Raw genomic sequence first — 17742 nt, forward strand, 5'->3', positions numbered from 1 at the left:
ACACCCTTGAGATCGTTGCACAACAAGGTGGGTGTATTTTGATTTAGCTTATTTGTCCAATTTCTAATGTCACTTATCCAATAGATGTCACAAGCTACTGCCCGTGTACTCCAAAGCGGCATGCGTCTGCCTCCAATGCCCACAATTCGTGAGCTTGTAAAACTATACCGGCTGCAGGCCAGAAAACAACTAAGCCAAAACTTCCTAATGGATGAGCGGCTAACGGACAAGATTGTCAAGTCGGCGGGACGTATTGATCCCAGGGATTTGGTTCTTGAAGTAGGTCCCGGTCCCGGCGGCATTACCCGCTCCATTCTGCGCCGCCAGCCGGATCGTTTGATTCTCGTAGAGAAGGATCGCCGCTTTGGAGAAACCTTGCAGCTCCTAAAGGAATGCGCCAGTCCGCTAAATATACAGTTCGACATCCACTACGATGATATTCTGCGCTTTAACATGGAGCAGCACATACCAGACACCTCACAGCGTATTCATCTGATTGGCAATCTGCCGTTCGCCATATCCACGCGATTGCTAATCAATTGGTTTGAAGATTTGGCAGCCAGACGAGGGGCCTTTCGGCGCATCGACACATGCATGACTTTGACCTTCCAGCAGGAGGTGGCAGATCGGATTTGTGCCCCTGTGGGCGGCGAGCAGCGCTGCCGACTGTCGGTGATGTCGCAGGTGTGGACGGAGCCCATCATGAAATTTACCATACCGGGCAAGGCGTTCGTTCCGAAACCCCAGGTTGACGTAGGCGTCGTCAAGCTCATTCCCTTAAAGCGCCCCAAGACGCAGTTACCATTTCGTCTCGTTGAGCGGGTTGTACGTCACATTTTTAGCATGCGCCAGAAGTACTGTAGGCGTGGCTTTGGCACACTGCTGCCTCCAGAAAACCGTGAAGAGGTCACCCAAAAGCTATTCCAGCGCGCCGAAGTCCAGGATACGCTGCGTTCCTTTGAATTGACCGTTGAGCAGTGCCTAAGATTGGCAGAGGTCTATTCGGAGCATCTGGCGGCCTATCCCGAGGTAGCTGCATACGATTACCGGGCGCCCAAAAATATCGAGATCCTCTAAAGCAACGTTTTCACTTCTTTTTATAAATATGGTAAAATGTATTTAATTAGTTGAGTAAACACAAGACTCTAAAAATTGTAAATCAGTGTCAAAAATTGTACAAAAGTGTGGACGGAATGTAAGACGAGATTCGTCGTTGCTCAGTGTATTAGCATTAGTAAGGCACTTTAACCCTTCACTATTGGGAAAATTCTAACGGAAGAATAGGGCAGTGAGGGCGAGAAGGCCCATCACAGCGGATACCTGCAGGCCAGTTGCACCATTGCATCGATGATCCAGGAAGCAGAAGCAGAACGTGGTGTCAGTGAAGTAATCCCTTCGCACGTCGTGCTCTTTAATCGTGTGGTTGACGTAGTTCGCCAACTTCTCGTCATGAGCGGCTGGTCGGCAGCCCTCGTACTTGTCGGCGGGAATGTCCTTACGGAAGTTTAGTGCACTGAGGCAATCGCGGGTGATCGTTTCCCTGGCTGTAAAAGATTTTCGTTTAGGGCACATGTTAAATTCAAAGGATTTCCGCTTACCGCCTCGGCGCTCTGTCACCTTGACGCAAATATCGTCGGGTTCTGGGCAGTGCTCGCCCAGGAATCCTATACCCCGCCAATTAAACTTCTCGGCACAGCCAGGAGTAGCTGAGGTGCAGCGGTAGCACCAAATCGCAGAGCCTATCAGAAAAAAATTACACAAATGATTACACATACGCAATTTTTTGTTTAATGGCTGGACTTCTCACTTACCTCCATGAATAAAAGCTACCAGTAGCAGCACTGCAATGAGATTCGTCTGGGAATGCATTTTATTTAATTATAAACTAGCGATCGCGTGTTTCTTAACAGAAGACAATTCACAAACGTAAATAATAAAACATATAAGAAACAACGCCCCTTGTTATGAGGTATTTTTCAGGAATACCATAAAAACCGCTAGAGTATGACCATTCTACACAATTGGCCAAAAAGGTGTTGGTCAACGCAAAATGTTGGGTATTGCTTTGGCGCAATTTTTAAAATATTTTCACTTATAATTTGTTTTAATATGTAAATATAATCCAAATACTTAGTTTATAGCAATTTATCTTATAAAAGATTATATACATGATGTTAAAATAGATTTTATATACTAAAGTAGTAGTAGATCTAAAATTTAGTTGAATTAAACCATTAGAGCCGATGTTCTTATTCTTGAGGACTCTTTTATATCATTTGAAATAAAGCTTTTGTTTGTTAACTTTGAACTTTAGCAATTTATTTTTAATAGAAGGGAAACTTTACTTTTAGGTAAGAAATTAAGCAGATCATTAAACAGGAGATTAAGCATAAACCATATCAAGAAGTAAATTTGTAATAACTTTTCTTTTTAAGTTGAATCTATTTTTGTACGAGTAACATCCACAGCTGGCCATCTGGAGTGCTAAAGCCCCGGCATTTCCTGTTGACTCTAATAAACCAGGCTATAAACTTAGCATTCGGATCAGGCGCAAAGTCGGTAAACCGTTGGACTCTCCGAGCAATAAACTTTTGATCGTATTTGGAGCTCGGTCTCGGATCGTTTCAAATGCGGCATGTGCGATGTTTGCCCAACGAATGATCCGCCGATGAGTCAGCCGGCTATAATCATATGGCTTATTGACAAAGTCCAAAAAAAGCTGAGCGCGTAATCCGGTGGTCTGCGCAAATAAACTTCAATTTTGGACATGACTTCGCCAATCACCAATCACGTTTCCAAGCCAATACGTTAAAGTAAACATTTGCATATTTGAATTTTTTTTTATTATTTCGCTTAAAACTTATGGACTAAACATAGTTGGTTGATGGTTGTTAGTCATACTTGCAAATATCGCATACAGGGACTTTTGAATAAATCAAAACAAATTGAATTATGTTAACACGTGAAAACATGACAGGGAAGTGGGATTTATGCAGATAATGTGTTATTTACAAAATAAAAATAAATAAATTAAGAATTTTTCACACACGCACACAGTCGCTCGCTCTCTCTCTCTCTCTCTCTCTTTTACTATCACTTTCTCTCTTTTGATCATTACAAAACTACGAATACATTTCATGTAAAATCACGTTTCAGTTGCGGCTATATAGGGTAGATATATATTTATAGCCGATCTACAGGGAGACGATGAAGTCCTTGCCGGTCTTAAAGTCGACGCACTTGAACTGCGGACAGCACTTGGGGAACCGCCAGTTGGGATCGCTGGGCAGCTCCTCGCAGCCAGGGGCCTCCACATAGGGACAGGTCTCGATGCTGATCTCGCGGGCCTCCAGGCTGCAAGTCATCGACGCGCAGATGCCCTTCGGCTTGTATTCCTTGTCGGGCAGCAGGGCCTTGCGGGTCAGCTTGTCGAAGCACTTGCCGGGATGAGCTGTAAGACAAAGGGAAGATTCGATTTAGTACACTTGAATTAATAGAATTCTGTTTAGGTAATTTATATTTACTTATTCCTAGTCAAATATTGTGTTAATTCTTTAAAAATTATTAGGTTGGGAAACAAAACAAAATTAAATATCAATTCTCTCTTTTTTCTTAATGGAAAAATAATAGATTCCATGGCAATATATAATAATTATTTTCAGTTTACTGCGCTGCAAGCGGAAGTGGCCAGTCTTCTTTGTTGCTTCCCCGAAGCTGTCGTAGTTACTGCGATTTATTTATACGCTGTCCCCTGTCTTGCGAGCTTATGAGGAAGTGGCTATAAATCGTGATTGTGTCTGATCGAAATTTAAATATGTGCAATGCATATCTCAGGTCAAGTTACAAAAAAACAAAAACAAACCAGCTCAAGGGGAGAATGCAGAGTTTAAAAAGTATTTTCAATAACAGAATAAATATTTTTATATCCTAAATAATATCAGTAACATATATGTACAGACTCCTCCTTCTCTACCACTTAAGACATTAATAACTCAATGGAAATTTTATCCCCTTTAAGAGAGACCTATTTTCGTAACTATTCATGACTTGCAAAAGCAAGGCAAACGAAAGACTTAAGGCACGAACTTGACAGTCATTCAACATGAAAATTGGCGCAGTGCTCGCTGGGATATAAATACATCAGAAACAAGAGCTATGGACAGCCTGCGGTTGGGGCATTACGATTTGAGCCCGGGACTGCCATTTATTATTTATATTTTAAAAATAAACCTCGAGCGCCCAGAGTTGAGCTGACAGATGGCGATGAAGCGTACGGCGTACTCGTACTTTTATTTATAACGAACTGGCCTGGGGCTGGGAATTGTTGAGTTGTTGGGCTCAAAAATAAATTACCGAATAGAAAGGTAAGTTTGATTAATGACACTCGCCATTAATTTACCACTCCAAGAGCCAAAAAGAACACGCATTCCGGCCAATTGTGCAATTAATCGCAGGCCGCGTGAACTCATCGCCTATTTTTAAGCAGTCGGCGCTAATTTCTTATAGATTAGTGAGCCAGTCGCCAATGATGCCAGAAATTCCCAGCCAAAGACGTCGGACGACCTTCACGCATGAATAATTCAGCAGCTGGAAAATATCTGGCGATCTGTCTACGGGATAATCGATAAGTTTTCTAACTTAAATCCGCATAGCGATGCAAATTAGTCGAGCGCTTGAATAATAACCACATCAGCACATTTCTTATGCTAATTTTTGGCGAATGCGAAAAACCCAAAAATCGAAATTCATCTATCTATCCATCTCTATTTGTATCTGTATCTGTATCTGTATCTTCAATCTGAATCTGCTAAACAACCAAAAAGGGGCCAATAACTTGACAAATTTCATCTGATTTCAGCTTTTGTTGTTTTCGTTTTCGGCTTTTGCGTTGTTCGATTTGATTGTTTTCTTTTGTTTATCATTTTGATTTGTGTTTGTTGACGTCAGCGAAAGTAGCCGAAATATCACAAACATATCAGCCCATAAATCACATGTCCAACAACGTAATCATAAACAAATACTGCCCGACATCTGACGTCAAAGTTCTGTCGATCACCAAAAATTGTTCTTTCGAGTAACTTAATCTGCGAATTCGAAATTCTATTTGAGAATGAGCTAATCCTCGACCTCGAAAAATCATCGCCACAATCGTAAATCAATCACAAAATTGCTTGCTAACCACTATCAATGTTCAGTTTTTATTGTTTTACGTGGCTGGAAAAGGTCGTCTATTTATTGTAAACTTAATTAGAAAACTCCATAAACAAGCATCCAGCTAATGGCATTTTTCAATCGTTTCAATTCGCCTACAATTTAATCGAAACATTAATGGAAAGCTCACGTTTTTCTCAATGTCGCCAAGCCTATTGTTCTAACACACTGATGGGGTCATAGTTTTCATTTTTACTCGTAGATAAATGCTTTTAACTTAAATGGGCACTAATGTGATATCTGATAATATATCATAAAAAAAATAATTAATGTCCTCTAAATGATTTTTTTCTAAAAGTAAAGACTTCTTGCTTTCTTGATATAAAGATACTATTAAGAAACCTATCCAAAATCAAAGACAAATGTCTACATTTTTAAAAAGTATCCTTACCAGGATGGAAGATGGCGGGCTGGGAGTAAACTGCTGCGTCCACAACGCTGGCGAAGATTGCGAAAAGCGCGATGGTGGCACAAACTTTATCCACTTGCATTTTGAAATTGAGTTTTCTTGTTTATTTTAGTTTGTTTAAAAATTGTTGATAATATTCTATACGATTGGATGCGATTCCACTATCGTATTTTTATTCACTTGCGAATGTTTTGCGCGTTTAGCTTGAGGTGTTTGGGTTTCTTTTTTCTGAAGAGCTGTGTACGGTCTGAGTTTCAGTCACCAACTGAAGCTACCTCGCTGGGGGCACCCATATTTAAGTCACTCGCAATCGAGAGGCGGCGAGAGACCACGGTCGGGCTATAATATCTCTCCAGATCGGACTCTCGCAAGTTGGCCGAAGCACATGTTTTCTTTTTGGTCGCGGGGGCTTGGGATATTCCGAAGTTGGGCGATCGCCATAAATCTCATGGCCCCCGTCCCACTCAGCAGCTTTTGGGGCTTTGGAGAGCTATCACCATGAACTGGCGAAATGCTTTTACCCCTCGGGCCATTGTTCTGCATTATTTTGCAGTTTTTGCGTAATTAATTATCCGGCCTCCCCGAAATGGTCGTCTGGCCAGGTAATGGGCCGGGTCTGGGTGTGCCTAGTATTGGAATGTGGGGTCGCCCACCCCTGATCTTCATAAATGGTAGTCCTCTTAGCTGGCCGAGCCCCATTTAGCCAGCAATTGTCGAGGCGCATCGAATGGCCTGCTAGCCGAGCGAATCTCTACTAAATGCGGTTAAGAGTTCTTACCAAATTTGGTTGAACTGACGCCAAAGTCGGTGCTTTGAAGATGTGCTAAGAGCTCAAGGAAAATGTTAACAATATTGATGGCCAACAATGGCGTTCACTTATAGAGAGTAGGAGTTCAAAGAACAAATGATTCATTAAAGACAAGCTAATGTGTGTCTTATTGGAAATTAATAATGGTTATAAGTTGAATTTCGAATTCAGTAAAATATCGAAAAATTACTCGAAATTTGTTCTTAATTAACAAATTATATATTTCAATTAGGGTAATGAATACATTTTGTTAATTTACCCAAACAGTTGGCAATAAAAATCTCATAAAAGTTTTGGTGTCAACAGCACTTTACCTGAATTCTGAATGTTTGATCTGAATTCTCCATGCTTATATATCTTATATATATATACAGCTACACTGTAATCAGAAACCCTAATGGATTGAAAATATATTTCCCGAGAAGGTTGATGAACCTGGTGTGGCTTGGAAATTTAAATTGCTGCTGCCGTGCTTATTATCCCATTTGGCTGACGCCAACTTGTCGCCGGCCGCCACCTTTTGGCCAACAGAAGGCGTAACTCTTAATGAAAACTAGTCGCTTCCCGACTTTTTAGTGCTTTTATTACAAGCCACAAACCTGTACACAGTGTTGTCAATAAGTCTATACACAAGGAAGCTGGGTGTGTTTAAAAGTTTAGATATAATAAAATTGTAAACATACAACACTGCGTATGAGTAATGAAGTAACAAATTAACTCATGGAAAACTCAAGAAAGCTCGTATAAGTCACTATCAAAAATGTGAAAAAATTGCTTATACTTTAACCCTAATAGCACCCTGAAAAGTATTTTCCCAATAAATCTTAATATTTTCCACTTAAATATTTCCCAGGAAATCTCTGTAACTTCTCGATCGGCCCAATTGCTTCGAGTTGTTTTGAAGCCAGCCAACATTTTTGATTAAGACCCCGTTGTTTGTGTTTGTTGCTTGGAAGCTTGGGATGCTCAGATCTTGGGATCTGGGTCCGAGCTCTCGGCTTACCCGTTTAACCCGTTTCCATTTCCACCGGCAAGCCTTGATACCTATGTCGCACTTGCCGAGGATCGCCAATAAATCGGGGGGCCAGCGTGACGTCAATTTGTGTTTTTTTTGTTTTGTATTTTGTATTTTGTATTTCGTATATTGTTGTTTGTTTGTTGGGGGGACTCGTCTTGCCGAATCACTCGACGGCGCACGCTGGAATTTATTAATTATGGCCGGACTTGGACTCGGACTCGTACTGACCGTATTCCATGGTATTCCTGATTTCTTGACACAGGGCTCTGGGCATCGCGATAAGGTCGTCCAGCAATGAACTATGCTAAAAATTCCATTCGAAGCGGCCGATTTGCGGTTGATTTATTGTTTATTCGTTTTCATTTTATTGCCAACATTTTGGCCTACGTGCCATCTCCACGGGCCACATGTCCATCGGTACCCTAGAGTAGCATTCTATATATAAATAAATACCATTCTGCCTAGTATGTGACTAAAGCCAAAGACAAATCGTTAAATATTTATGTGCCTTAGTTTTGTTGTTTTGACGCCGCGCATAATTAGTAATTAATATTGGCTTTTTTTTCCACTTCGAGCCCAGCGGCGCACACGGTAGCGAGCAGGTAATTTCTGCCTTCAGCCAATAAACGATCAATTTATATAAAAATTAATTGTTGATTAATTGCCGATCGGGTGTGATGCATTATGTATGAGCACTGGCCCAGGCCCAGGCCATCGTAAGCATTCACTTTGCTGGATCATGGCACAGGTTTTTGGCCCATAACTGGATGGCCGAGGACAAGTGGTTATAACACCAAAAACACTCCACTTTCGTCCTTCGCCATTAAAATAAAAAGGTTAAAAGTGCTTTTTAATAATAATTGCCAGTATTTGTTATTTCTTATTTATTCTTATTTATGATGATTTCCCATAAATATTAAGAATATGTTTGAATGGAAGCCATAAAATCCTGATTGGGAATCTAATTTCAATTTAATAATATTCTTAATACATATTTATTTCACATTATTTCCTATGAATCCCGAATGTTCTATTTAATATGGTAGTTTATAGTTATAATTTGTGCATAAAAATCAAGTCTTGTTTGGAATAATTTGAGTGGGCCCGACTGAAAATGAATTTATGATGCCGAATATTGGGTTGTCATTTAACATAAAATCTGACAAATTCTCAGAATTTACTGTGGCGACTTGGAGACGCGACAGACGTCGTCTTCGCATCTCAAAATTCCTGCATAATCGACGCAGATTGGGCATAGGAAAATAGACTCGAACTGGACCGGTCCGTCCGGCTATCTCTATATCCACGGCGACAGTAGCCACGGCAAAAGGTGTAATAAAATCTTCACGCCAATCAGGCGAATCACAAAAAAACATACCCCTACATACCTATAGTAGACATCGTAGCATTCCCTAATATCGATTAGCACATGGAGCGGACGTGGAGCTCAAATAACTTGATGGATTACTGGCAATTTCTTTGGCGCCAGACTCGATTCGAATTAGCTTCTGCTAGTATGCGGATTTCGTTGGTCGATGTTTGGGGTTTTTACTCCCCGAAAACGGTAAACAAAAGCCATCGTGTTAAATATGCAAATTTAAGTCAAATTAATTTATCGAGTCTGGGATTAAAGAAATTTCATTCCCTTTTCCGTCGCTCGCCCACCGTTTTGGGGAATACCTGATAGAGCCATTAGCTGATTGATCTGGGATTCCATTTGCCAAATTGGGGCTGTCGAACTAGAAACGCCTCGGAAAGTTAGCCATCAATCTAAATGAAAGTGCTTAGCTTGTTTTACCAATGGTTATTGTCTGGAAAAGCCCACAAGTATTGGATTCCTACAGGTTTCTCATAACTTGTACTATTTTAATATTATTCTGTATAAAATTATCAATTTAAATTCATTAAATTTCTACCCAAAGCAGAACGGTATTTAATTTCGAATCTAGACTAGAATCAACGTAGTCATTAACTTTGATTTGGGACTGAATTTAAATCGAATTTTATTGTCTTAATACCGTCTTCAAAAAAACAGGCATGACTCGTGATGATCAAGATTTTTGTTAATTTCTTTGTTTGCGCGGTACTTCTACTTCTTTATAAAAGACATAAGGAAGTGTTTCCGACTAATTTAGTTATGCCATGACTAAGTTAATTAGATCCACCAAGCATTCCTGCTAATTAACATACAATTTAAAAATCTTTTATGAAACAAGGTCATTGGTTTTGCTTCTTGAGTAAAGTATTACATCCCCATTTTGGTGGTAGCTTTCTGAATTATATCCCGAAAATTTCGATTTTAAACAAATGAAATCAAATATGGGAATGTCTTATTTGGGAAATTTCCGCATGCCAGTCAAATGACTAACAAGACACATGGAACGATCCTAAAGCTGTCAACTGATATGGTCAAATGGGTGAAATATCGTGAAAGATTTAATATTTAATCAATAAAGCGACTAGCACGCTTTCAGTTATTTAATATTCCTATTCTTTACTTCTTTGAAGTAAATGGAAGAATTTTTCTAATTTTGTATCAACTAAGTAAACTAATTCGAATGAGTAATAAAAAAAGACCAGATTACTATTTGAAAGATAATAATTATCTAGTTTGAGATGCCTAACAATGTGCGCCTAAAACGACGCATTTTACAGCTCCATTTCCACTGTGTAAATTCCTTTTCACGATTTGTTTTCAGTTAAGCACTGAGAAACGATTGATCACGTTTAACTAATGACGTTAATCTACTTTATTTTGAAGCCGTTTGAATACATTTGCATAACTTGCTGAGCAAGTTTTAAGCCTTTTGTAATCTCTAATGTACCAATACGCATTTTTGTTTCAATTAATCTGATATAGCACTCAAAAGTGCTTGAATAAGCCCGCTAATTTTATTTGCCCACATTCGAAACGGTCAATTTACGCGATCGCCTCCGCATTTTTGGCTTTTAATGCTCCGCTGCTAAAAGTCTCTTAGCGGAGAAATAAACTGAGAAACGATTAAGTTACATTTCTGTCTGAGACTAACAATCGGATTCGGAATGAAGAGATTCAATTTGGCAAATTCTTGGTTTTGCTTTGTTTGGCCATTTGGCGGGTTTAACCCACTGGATCTGCCGATCTTGCCGCCAACTTTCACGATCCGGTTTCGCGGCAAGTGACGTGAATTAAACATTGAAAAATCGTAGTAAACACCAACAGCAAATTTTCGTTTCGTTTGCCGAAAAAAAAACTATAATTATGCGAATTTGCCAGCGAAATAAACAAAACGGAAAAAAACAAACACAAAATGCCAGCTAAGGTCGCCGCCGGAGAACCTGAACCACTGGATCCCCACAGATGGACCACGGGGCCAGGGCTATGGCATGACATGGTATGGTATGGCTACTAGGAATTCCCAGATCGACGTTGCTAATTCAACTTGTTACCGGCGGCGAATGAAATATTCATTTAAAGCTCGTCGCGCGACGAAATTTCTTGGTCCACTTTTCAGTTAGCTGTTGAACGATTTGTTTTGATACTCTCGCACCGTTACTATTAATATTTGTCGTTGGCTAATCTTTAATCGGTATTTTATTAATATATTTGAATAAAATATGTAGGCATGGAGTATTCAATTTGTTTACCTAGTTTATTTAATAAAATGAATACATTAACATATTCAGTTCTTTAATAAATATGTTAATCGCAATAAAACTAATGTGTGATTGCTTAGATGTACGATATTAGATATATAAAGAAAATGATATATGCATATATACAATTAAAATTCATAAATGAAAAACTTATAATATATTTTTCAAAATATGTTAAATATATTTACAGCTTAATATTTTTAAATTCAAATAGAAAGCGGTTATTTTAGCCAGGTTAACGACCAAGGTTTTGAAAAGTGCTAAACTGATTTTAAGTTCAACGCAAAAAGTGTGACCAGTTTACGGAAATGCGTAAATGTTCGTCATTTCAAACGGCAAAAGATGCAGGCACACATTGACGCCTCCAGGTTGTTGTTGTTCCTGTCTGTTCTCTAAACTTAAGGTAACTTAAAGAATTTAACTCATGGAATCTCAATAAAAACGTTTGGTTATCTAATTTATTGCGCAACAAGTGGCGAGAGTGGAGTGGTTCGAGGCGCCAGTGTAATTCGATTCGATTCCGGACATCAACAGGTGCGGCGCCGGAAATGGGAGAAGTGAAGGATTGGCGGCCTTTCGTTTATGGCGGTGTTGCCTCAATCACAGCAGAATTTGGTAAACAACTAATAAAGGGCTTAGTTGTCACGCCCCCAAGAGACGTCTATTACTTGTGTGACAGCATATAGTTCTTATCACAATAATCGAATTTTTGTAAACAAAACTATTTATTGCAGGCACCTTTCCTATCGACACTACAAAGACGCGCCTCCAAATCCAAGGTCAGAAAATCGACCAAACATTCTCCCAGCTGCGATATCGCGGCATGACTGATGCCTTTGTGAAAATATCCCGGGAGGAGGGACTCAGGGCCCTGTATTCCGGGTAAGAACTTTGGGAGATCTCCTGTTGGCACGTTGTCAAAACATGGGCTCATCATGCCATTCTTATCGCGCCAAACGTGACAGTCACGTGTTCGTCTGCTGGGGAGCTCACTGAGTGCAGGGTCTTGGAGTACAGTAAAGCCTCTATACGATGAAAACTTACAGATTGAATATTTCATAACTGCCTCTTATATAAACTCTGAAAGTTTAAGCTGTAAGCTGTGTGATCGTTAGAACCGATTCAATACTAATTAAATCATTTAAATTTAAAGAATCATTTTTAATTCCTCGTTAACATGTGCCTCATTCATTTTAATTGAGAGTAGACTGTATAAAGAGACATCCATTGATAATGCTTACTCACGTCAATCCAAAAATAAATCGTTTGTTGGGGCGGCATGTTTAATCAGTCGGAAAACTTTGCCCGACTGCTAATCCATTCGACTTCGAATCTGATATTGATCCCAAGGCACAGTTCAATTAAAAAGTTCATTGAAAATTATATCAACAAAGTATATATTTACTATATATGTATATTTTTTGTGCAGCATTTGGCCAGCGGTGTTAAGGCAGGCGACCTATGGCACTATAAAGTTCGGAACCTACTACACTTTAAAGAAATTGGCCAACGAACGCGGATTACTGACGAATGAGGACGGCAGCGAGAGGGTATGGAGCAACGTACTATGCGCGGCAGCGGCTGGAGCTATCTCCTCGGCGATCGCCAATCCCACGGACGTGCTAAAGGTGAGGATGCAGGTGCACGGAAAGGGTCAACACAAGGGGCTGATGGGATGCTTCGGTGAGATATACAAATACGAAGGAATTCGAGGACTCTGGCGGGGTGTTGGCCCGACGGCTCAGCGCGCCGTGGTTATCGCCTCTGTGGAGCTGCCAGTCTATGACTTTTGCAAGCTGCAGCTGATGAATGCTTTTGGTGATCACGTGGCCAATCATTTCATGTAAGTGCAACGAAGCTTCCAAGATCACAGCGTGTGGTTTAATAGCTAAATTACTCAAATTGCAGCTCGAGTTTTATTGCTAGCCTAGGCAGTGCCATTGCTTCAACCCCTATCGATGTTATCCGGGTAAGTAGAGTGTAAGCGTTAGTTAAACGGGTATTAATCTCTTCCGTTTTACAGACCCGCCTGATGAACCAGCGGCACGTCAGCGTAACTATGAACGGAGTAGTCACAGCTGCTGCGACACCAAAGCTGTATAGCGGGAGCCTTGACTGCGCCGTGCAGACAATCAGAAACGAAGGACTCCCCGCACTGTACAAAGGATTTATTCCCACCTGGGTTAGGATGGGACCATGGAACATCATATTTTTTATTACCTATGAACAACTTAAGAAGTACTAGCGCAACAGAGTGGAACATCCAGGGATTCTAAGTACAAGACGTATTCTAGCATTCAAACCAAAAAGATAAGATCTGCTGCCAGACCTGGCTCTACTTTAAGGTCATAGATGAAACGGAGGGGTCACTAAAGTGCCTGTCCCACATTGGCTATTCGATAGCCTCCAACACCTGATCCAGTGTCATTTTGCCCTAGGCAAGAGTGAAAACTATCTGTCGCATTTCAAATGTTGGCGTATTTAAAAGTATTTGCATTTTTGGCGCATTTTTTTCACCAAAGTCTATAGGCCCCCACGAAGTACACTGTATTTACCATAACTAAACTTTTAATTTAATTAATTAGTAAACATGAATATATTTATAATGTAAATGTCAATTATAAGTGCATTTTTTTGTTCGAAGGTTAGACATTTTCGATCGTAATACATGTGCATCATCGCTGTAAATATATGCATTTAGTACAATACGTTCAGTTTTACTAAATCATAATGTACAATTATGGAAATTTACTCAATAAAATGTTTGTTGGAAATCTCAATAATTCGTTTATTTTCTTTGGTTTATATAAAACGTTTGAACTAAGATCTACCTCAAATTCGAATCAAAAATAGAATAGAATAGAACCCTGATATCGATTGCGTCCGATAGACATTTAACGCTTTCTAATATCGAAGGTTAATATTCGATACTTGGTAAGTACAGGAAACAACGGTTCTTAGTATTAAACAAAAGTTTGATTCACATTATTTCTTAACAAAACAAAAATGGATTTTGTTACTGCCATTTCTACAGTTGGTGATACAGAAGTGAGTACGCGGGTTAATATTTATGTATTTTAAATAAGTAAAAAATTTAATTTAGACGGTGGCCACGGAATTTTTCATGGCTTTTTTGCACGCCGTGACCGCTGATCCGGATAACTGGATTGTGAAGGTATCACACCAGTTTGTTGGCCATTGCTTCCGAGCTCTCGGCCTCAATTTTAACGTGACCGTCGAGGAATTCAGCCAGACTCAGGATCATCCGTATCGCGAAGCAAATTCAAACTACATCTTTGATCCGGTGCCAGATGTGATGAACAAATTGGATAAGTTTTTCGATCGCCTACCCAAGTTGCTAGCCCAAATTGCAGACCATTTGGCCCAATATTCCCAAGGATCTGTGTTCGATGAGCTGACACATCCATTATCCTGCTACCTTAGTCTGATTATGAAGTGGATTAAGGTGGTGCACGCCATGTGCAAGAACATGCAACTCAGCAGCAGCACCGCTGTTGATCGATTTCTTTGCGAGCCTTTGGCCAGAATGTGTATGTTATAATCTCTCTTTTTTGTAGTTAAGTTCTAAGTTCTTACCGATCCAGAACTTTTAATAGCTTTCAGTTTTCTTGGCGGACTGGTTAAATTATTGCCCCAATACGGAGATTTCCAGGGCCTTAAAGGAATTTGCCTTGCACTCACCGTGGACGTTCGCTATGGCATATTGTAAGTAAAAGTGGAAGTAGTCACACTTTTAAGATAGAACCGATACTTTATGATAGTTATTATATATGTACACTAATAGTTTAGTTTAGTTCAAAACGGAGATTTAAGAATATCAAGTCATTTGTATTTAAACCATTTCAGCTATCAGGATACCTGCCATGTGGTAGTTCCACCTATGCTGGCCATTTTTCGTAAGCACTACAAAACATTCTGCGGCGCCGAACATTACGCCCTGGACTTTGTCTACTGTATCCTGACTGTTGTGGCAAGAGTCATATCATTATATTTAAAAGCAAATACACAAATTACCTATGTCTTTTTAGATGTCCGAGCCTGACAGTTATATCCAGGCTTATCAGTTCTTAGATACCATGATAAACCAGTTCGCCGAGAGCTCAGACCAAAGCGAAAGTCATTACCTTCGTTTGTTTACCAATGAGCTGATTGATCCCAAATTTGTGGTGCTGCAATTTGAAAAACTTCGTGACAGCAATTCCAAGCAGTTGCTCTTGTCCATCTTAAAGTATTTGATGACCCTCCAAAGGTATAATAGTCCCTATAACCTAAGATATTATTTAGGACTAACATCTCTGATTTATTGCTTCTTTCTTTTAACAGCAAACTAGCTAGTACTGGATGTTTTTCAATCCGTTTTAACGAGGGCCTCCTCCAACTAGTGTTGCGAATGCAACTAACTCATCCCTCAGTTGCGTCGTTGACAGCCGAGCTCTATATGAAAATATCCCGGCGGAGATATCAGGATAAGGAAATAGCGCAGCACATACTAGAGACTTACGTAAAAATTCCAAATAACCCACGAAAAAATGTCAACTATCCACAGTTTCGCAATGAACTTACGCGCTATTTAAAGACACTTATTCAGCATTTCCCTGAATTAAAGGAGTTCGAGTTCTACGCTTGTGTTCTTACAGCACCAAATGTTCGTATGGAGTTGAGTCTTATTGCTGTCCAATCGGCAAGTATCCTTTTTGAGCTACATATGGCGGAGTACTCATTGATACCAGAGGCTCAGGACCAGGTCAACGAATTCCTGCGCTGTTGGCCTTATATCCTAAAGTGCTCATCAAGCCAAATTGGCACACGATCAGTTCTCTACAATATATATGGTATGATCAATTATGTATCTGTAGCAGAGAGAGATGTTCAGGTGAGACCTAAATATGTTCTTCATCTGTGTTTTGTACACATAAATGTACTCGTTGCAGTTGCTTATAAACTTGGAGACTTGTTGTCTGGACAGTTTTCTTAACGATGACACACTCAATGATACCGAGTTTCGTGCACTCTATTCAAATATCTCACGTTCTGTGGATGCAACAGGAAACATACAGATACACAATACTGCATCTAGGGCTATACGAGATGCACAAGCTAAGTTACAAGCTCAGTTGAACACGGCTTCAGCGGGTCGTGAAATAGAGGAGGTATTGACGGCATATGGCAAAAGTGTTCGTCGTCTACATTCACTTCTTAATGCTAACAAGCTTCATGTTCGTCATGTGATGGACATTTATGAGCCTCTTGCTAAACTTGCACTTAAAAGACGAACACACAATGACTACATAAGTAAGATAAGGCATTTTTTAAAGAACGATCAGGTGAATAATGTATATGAATTTCAGATCTTTATGGCTCTGAGAGCTTGGCTTTAATGCTAGTCTTGTTACACAGTGAGGTCAAAGATCCGAACAACGAATTGGGCACAAAGATATCCGCTGTAGTTCAGGAACTACAAGACTTTTGCGTTCAAGAATTGTCAAGTGCAAATGTAGACCTAAAGAGAGCAAAGTTTTATGTTTGCTCTATACTCATAATCCATATCAGCCAGCTGCCATATTCAAACTTTGATACGGCTATCTATGATACTATTATAGAGATATTAACCACACCGATCCAGGAATCGCATCCTGAAAGTTCTATGCTATCCAGTTCTTATGCTTTCGATATGCACTTTATGTTTCGCCAACTGATCAAAACAGAGCAAGTGGTACTTCCAAACAATCGAATCTGGAAGGTATTCTTGCAATACAAAATGGTGAGCCAATATTTTAATATTATTTTCCAACTGTAATTAAATTATCTTATATGTCATAGCCTGCAACTTCGTCAAAATATCCAGACTCCGAGATCGAGAAGCTTATAGTTGACCTCTTAGAATGTCGTATTGAAAGCTATGTCCATTGTCTACCGGTAATTCAATTGCATATTTTCAACGATGACAACCTCAAGAAGAAAGGTTCAGCAGCCCTTACTGCCCACCTTGGACTCATAGATAAGAACTCAAGTGCTTTGGATTCATGGCTGCTGTGTTATATAATATTTCAAGATTCGCTCAATCTCTTGATAAAAAATATGAGAGTTAGGCGATTGGAGGTGACTAGTACACGTCAACGGAATCGTCTCCTGCCACTGCAGCATCTCTTAGTTCTTGTAGGCAATTTGCGTCTTCAGGAATGGCACTTTATGAGCATGTGAGTTTTTGCTATTTAAATTATTTACTATTATATATTATCAATTCTCTTATGAAGGGCTAAGATGGTACTCACTTTGAAGGAAGAGGCGGTTGGAACCCATGAGACTTCTGAAATCGAGAGCTTCATTACTCAGATCAGTAAATTGAAATATCAGGCAGAGGATGAATACTTGGAGGCTACTAATACCGATAATTTCGAGGGTAGACTAAAGCCATTGCCTCCAGGTCCCTTGAATTTTTGGCAAAATAAAACTCTTCAGGATTTCAGGGCACAGCTTAATCGCCCATCAATTACTTTCTCATAATTAACATACTATATTTATGTCAACAGATTTTTCAAAAGTCATGAAAACTATGTTAATATTTTATATTATTATTAATATTTTTAAGAATTTAATATTTTATTTCATTTCATTAAAGCAACACAGAATCAAAGTTGA

At 39.6% G+C, this 17742-nt stretch overlaps 5 protein-coding genes across 5 annotated transcripts; 3 read left to right on the forward strand and 2 right to left on the reverse strand.

Annotated features, from left to right (window-relative positions):
* The first annotated feature begins 84 nt into the window (after positions 1-84).
* On the forward strand, positions 85-1159 carry LOC108114543 (dimethyladenosine transferase 1, mitochondrial). The gene has a single exon (XM_017225588.1). It carries the CDS (start codon positions 85-87, stop codon positions 1075-1077), a length of 993 nt encoding a protein of 330 aa, XP_017081077.1. The 3' UTR covers positions 1078-1159.
* On the reverse strand, positions 1092-1979 carry LOC108114544. The gene is made up of 3 exons (XM_017225589.2): positions 1812-1979; positions 1599-1739; positions 1092-1544 (listed from the first exon to the last, which is right to left on the reverse strand). The coding sequence occupies exons 1-3, from the start codon at positions 1867-1869 to the stop codon at positions 1270-1272; spliced, it is 474 nt and encodes a 157-aa protein (XP_017081078.1). The 5' UTR covers positions 1870-1979; the 3' UTR covers positions 1092-1269.
* Positions 1980-2820: 841 nt separating this feature from the next.
* On the reverse strand, positions 2821-5872 carry LOC108113944. Its single transcript, XM_017224655.2, has 2 exons — positions 5603-5872; positions 2821-3451 (listed from the first exon to the last, which is right to left on the reverse strand). Exons 1-2 carry the CDS (start codon positions 5700-5702, stop codon positions 3195-3197), a joined length of 357 nt encoding a protein of 118 aa, XP_017080144.1. The 5' UTR covers positions 5703-5872; the 3' UTR covers positions 2821-3194.
* Positions 5873-11433: 5561 nt separating this feature from the next.
* LOC108113941 (mitochondrial uncoupling protein Bmcp) lies at positions 11434-13862 on the forward strand. The gene is made up of 6 exons (XM_017224651.1): positions 11434-11485; positions 11556-11697; positions 11817-11964; positions 12512-12925; positions 12991-13051; positions 13106-13862. The coding sequence occupies exons 2-6, from the start codon at positions 11631-11633 to the stop codon at positions 13325-13327; spliced, it is 912 nt and encodes a 303-aa protein (XP_017080140.1). The 5' UTR covers positions 11434-11485; positions 11556-11630; the 3' UTR covers positions 13328-13862.
* A 182-nt stretch (positions 13863-14044) lies between these two features.
* LOC108114010 lies at positions 14045-17677 on the forward strand. The gene is made up of 10 exons (XM_017224757.1): positions 14045-14130; positions 14186-14633; positions 14700-14808; positions 14950-15073; positions 15132-15352; positions 15427-15976; positions 16035-16395; positions 16452-16864; positions 16924-17300; positions 17358-17677. Exons 1-10 carry the CDS (start codon positions 14089-14091, stop codon positions 17605-17607), a joined length of 2895 nt encoding a protein of 964 aa, XP_017080246.1. The 5' UTR covers positions 14045-14088; the 3' UTR covers positions 17608-17677.
* Positions 17678-17742: the final 65 nt, after the last annotated feature.

Source organism: Drosophila eugracilis, unplaced genomic scaffold, assembly GCF_018153835.1.
Source record: "Drosophila eugracilis isolate 14026-0451.02 unplaced genomic scaffold, ASM1815383v1 contig_2154, whole genome shotgun sequence".
NCBI classification, from domain to species: domain Eukaryota; kingdom Metazoa; phylum Arthropoda; class Insecta; order Diptera; family Drosophilidae; genus Drosophila; species Drosophila eugracilis.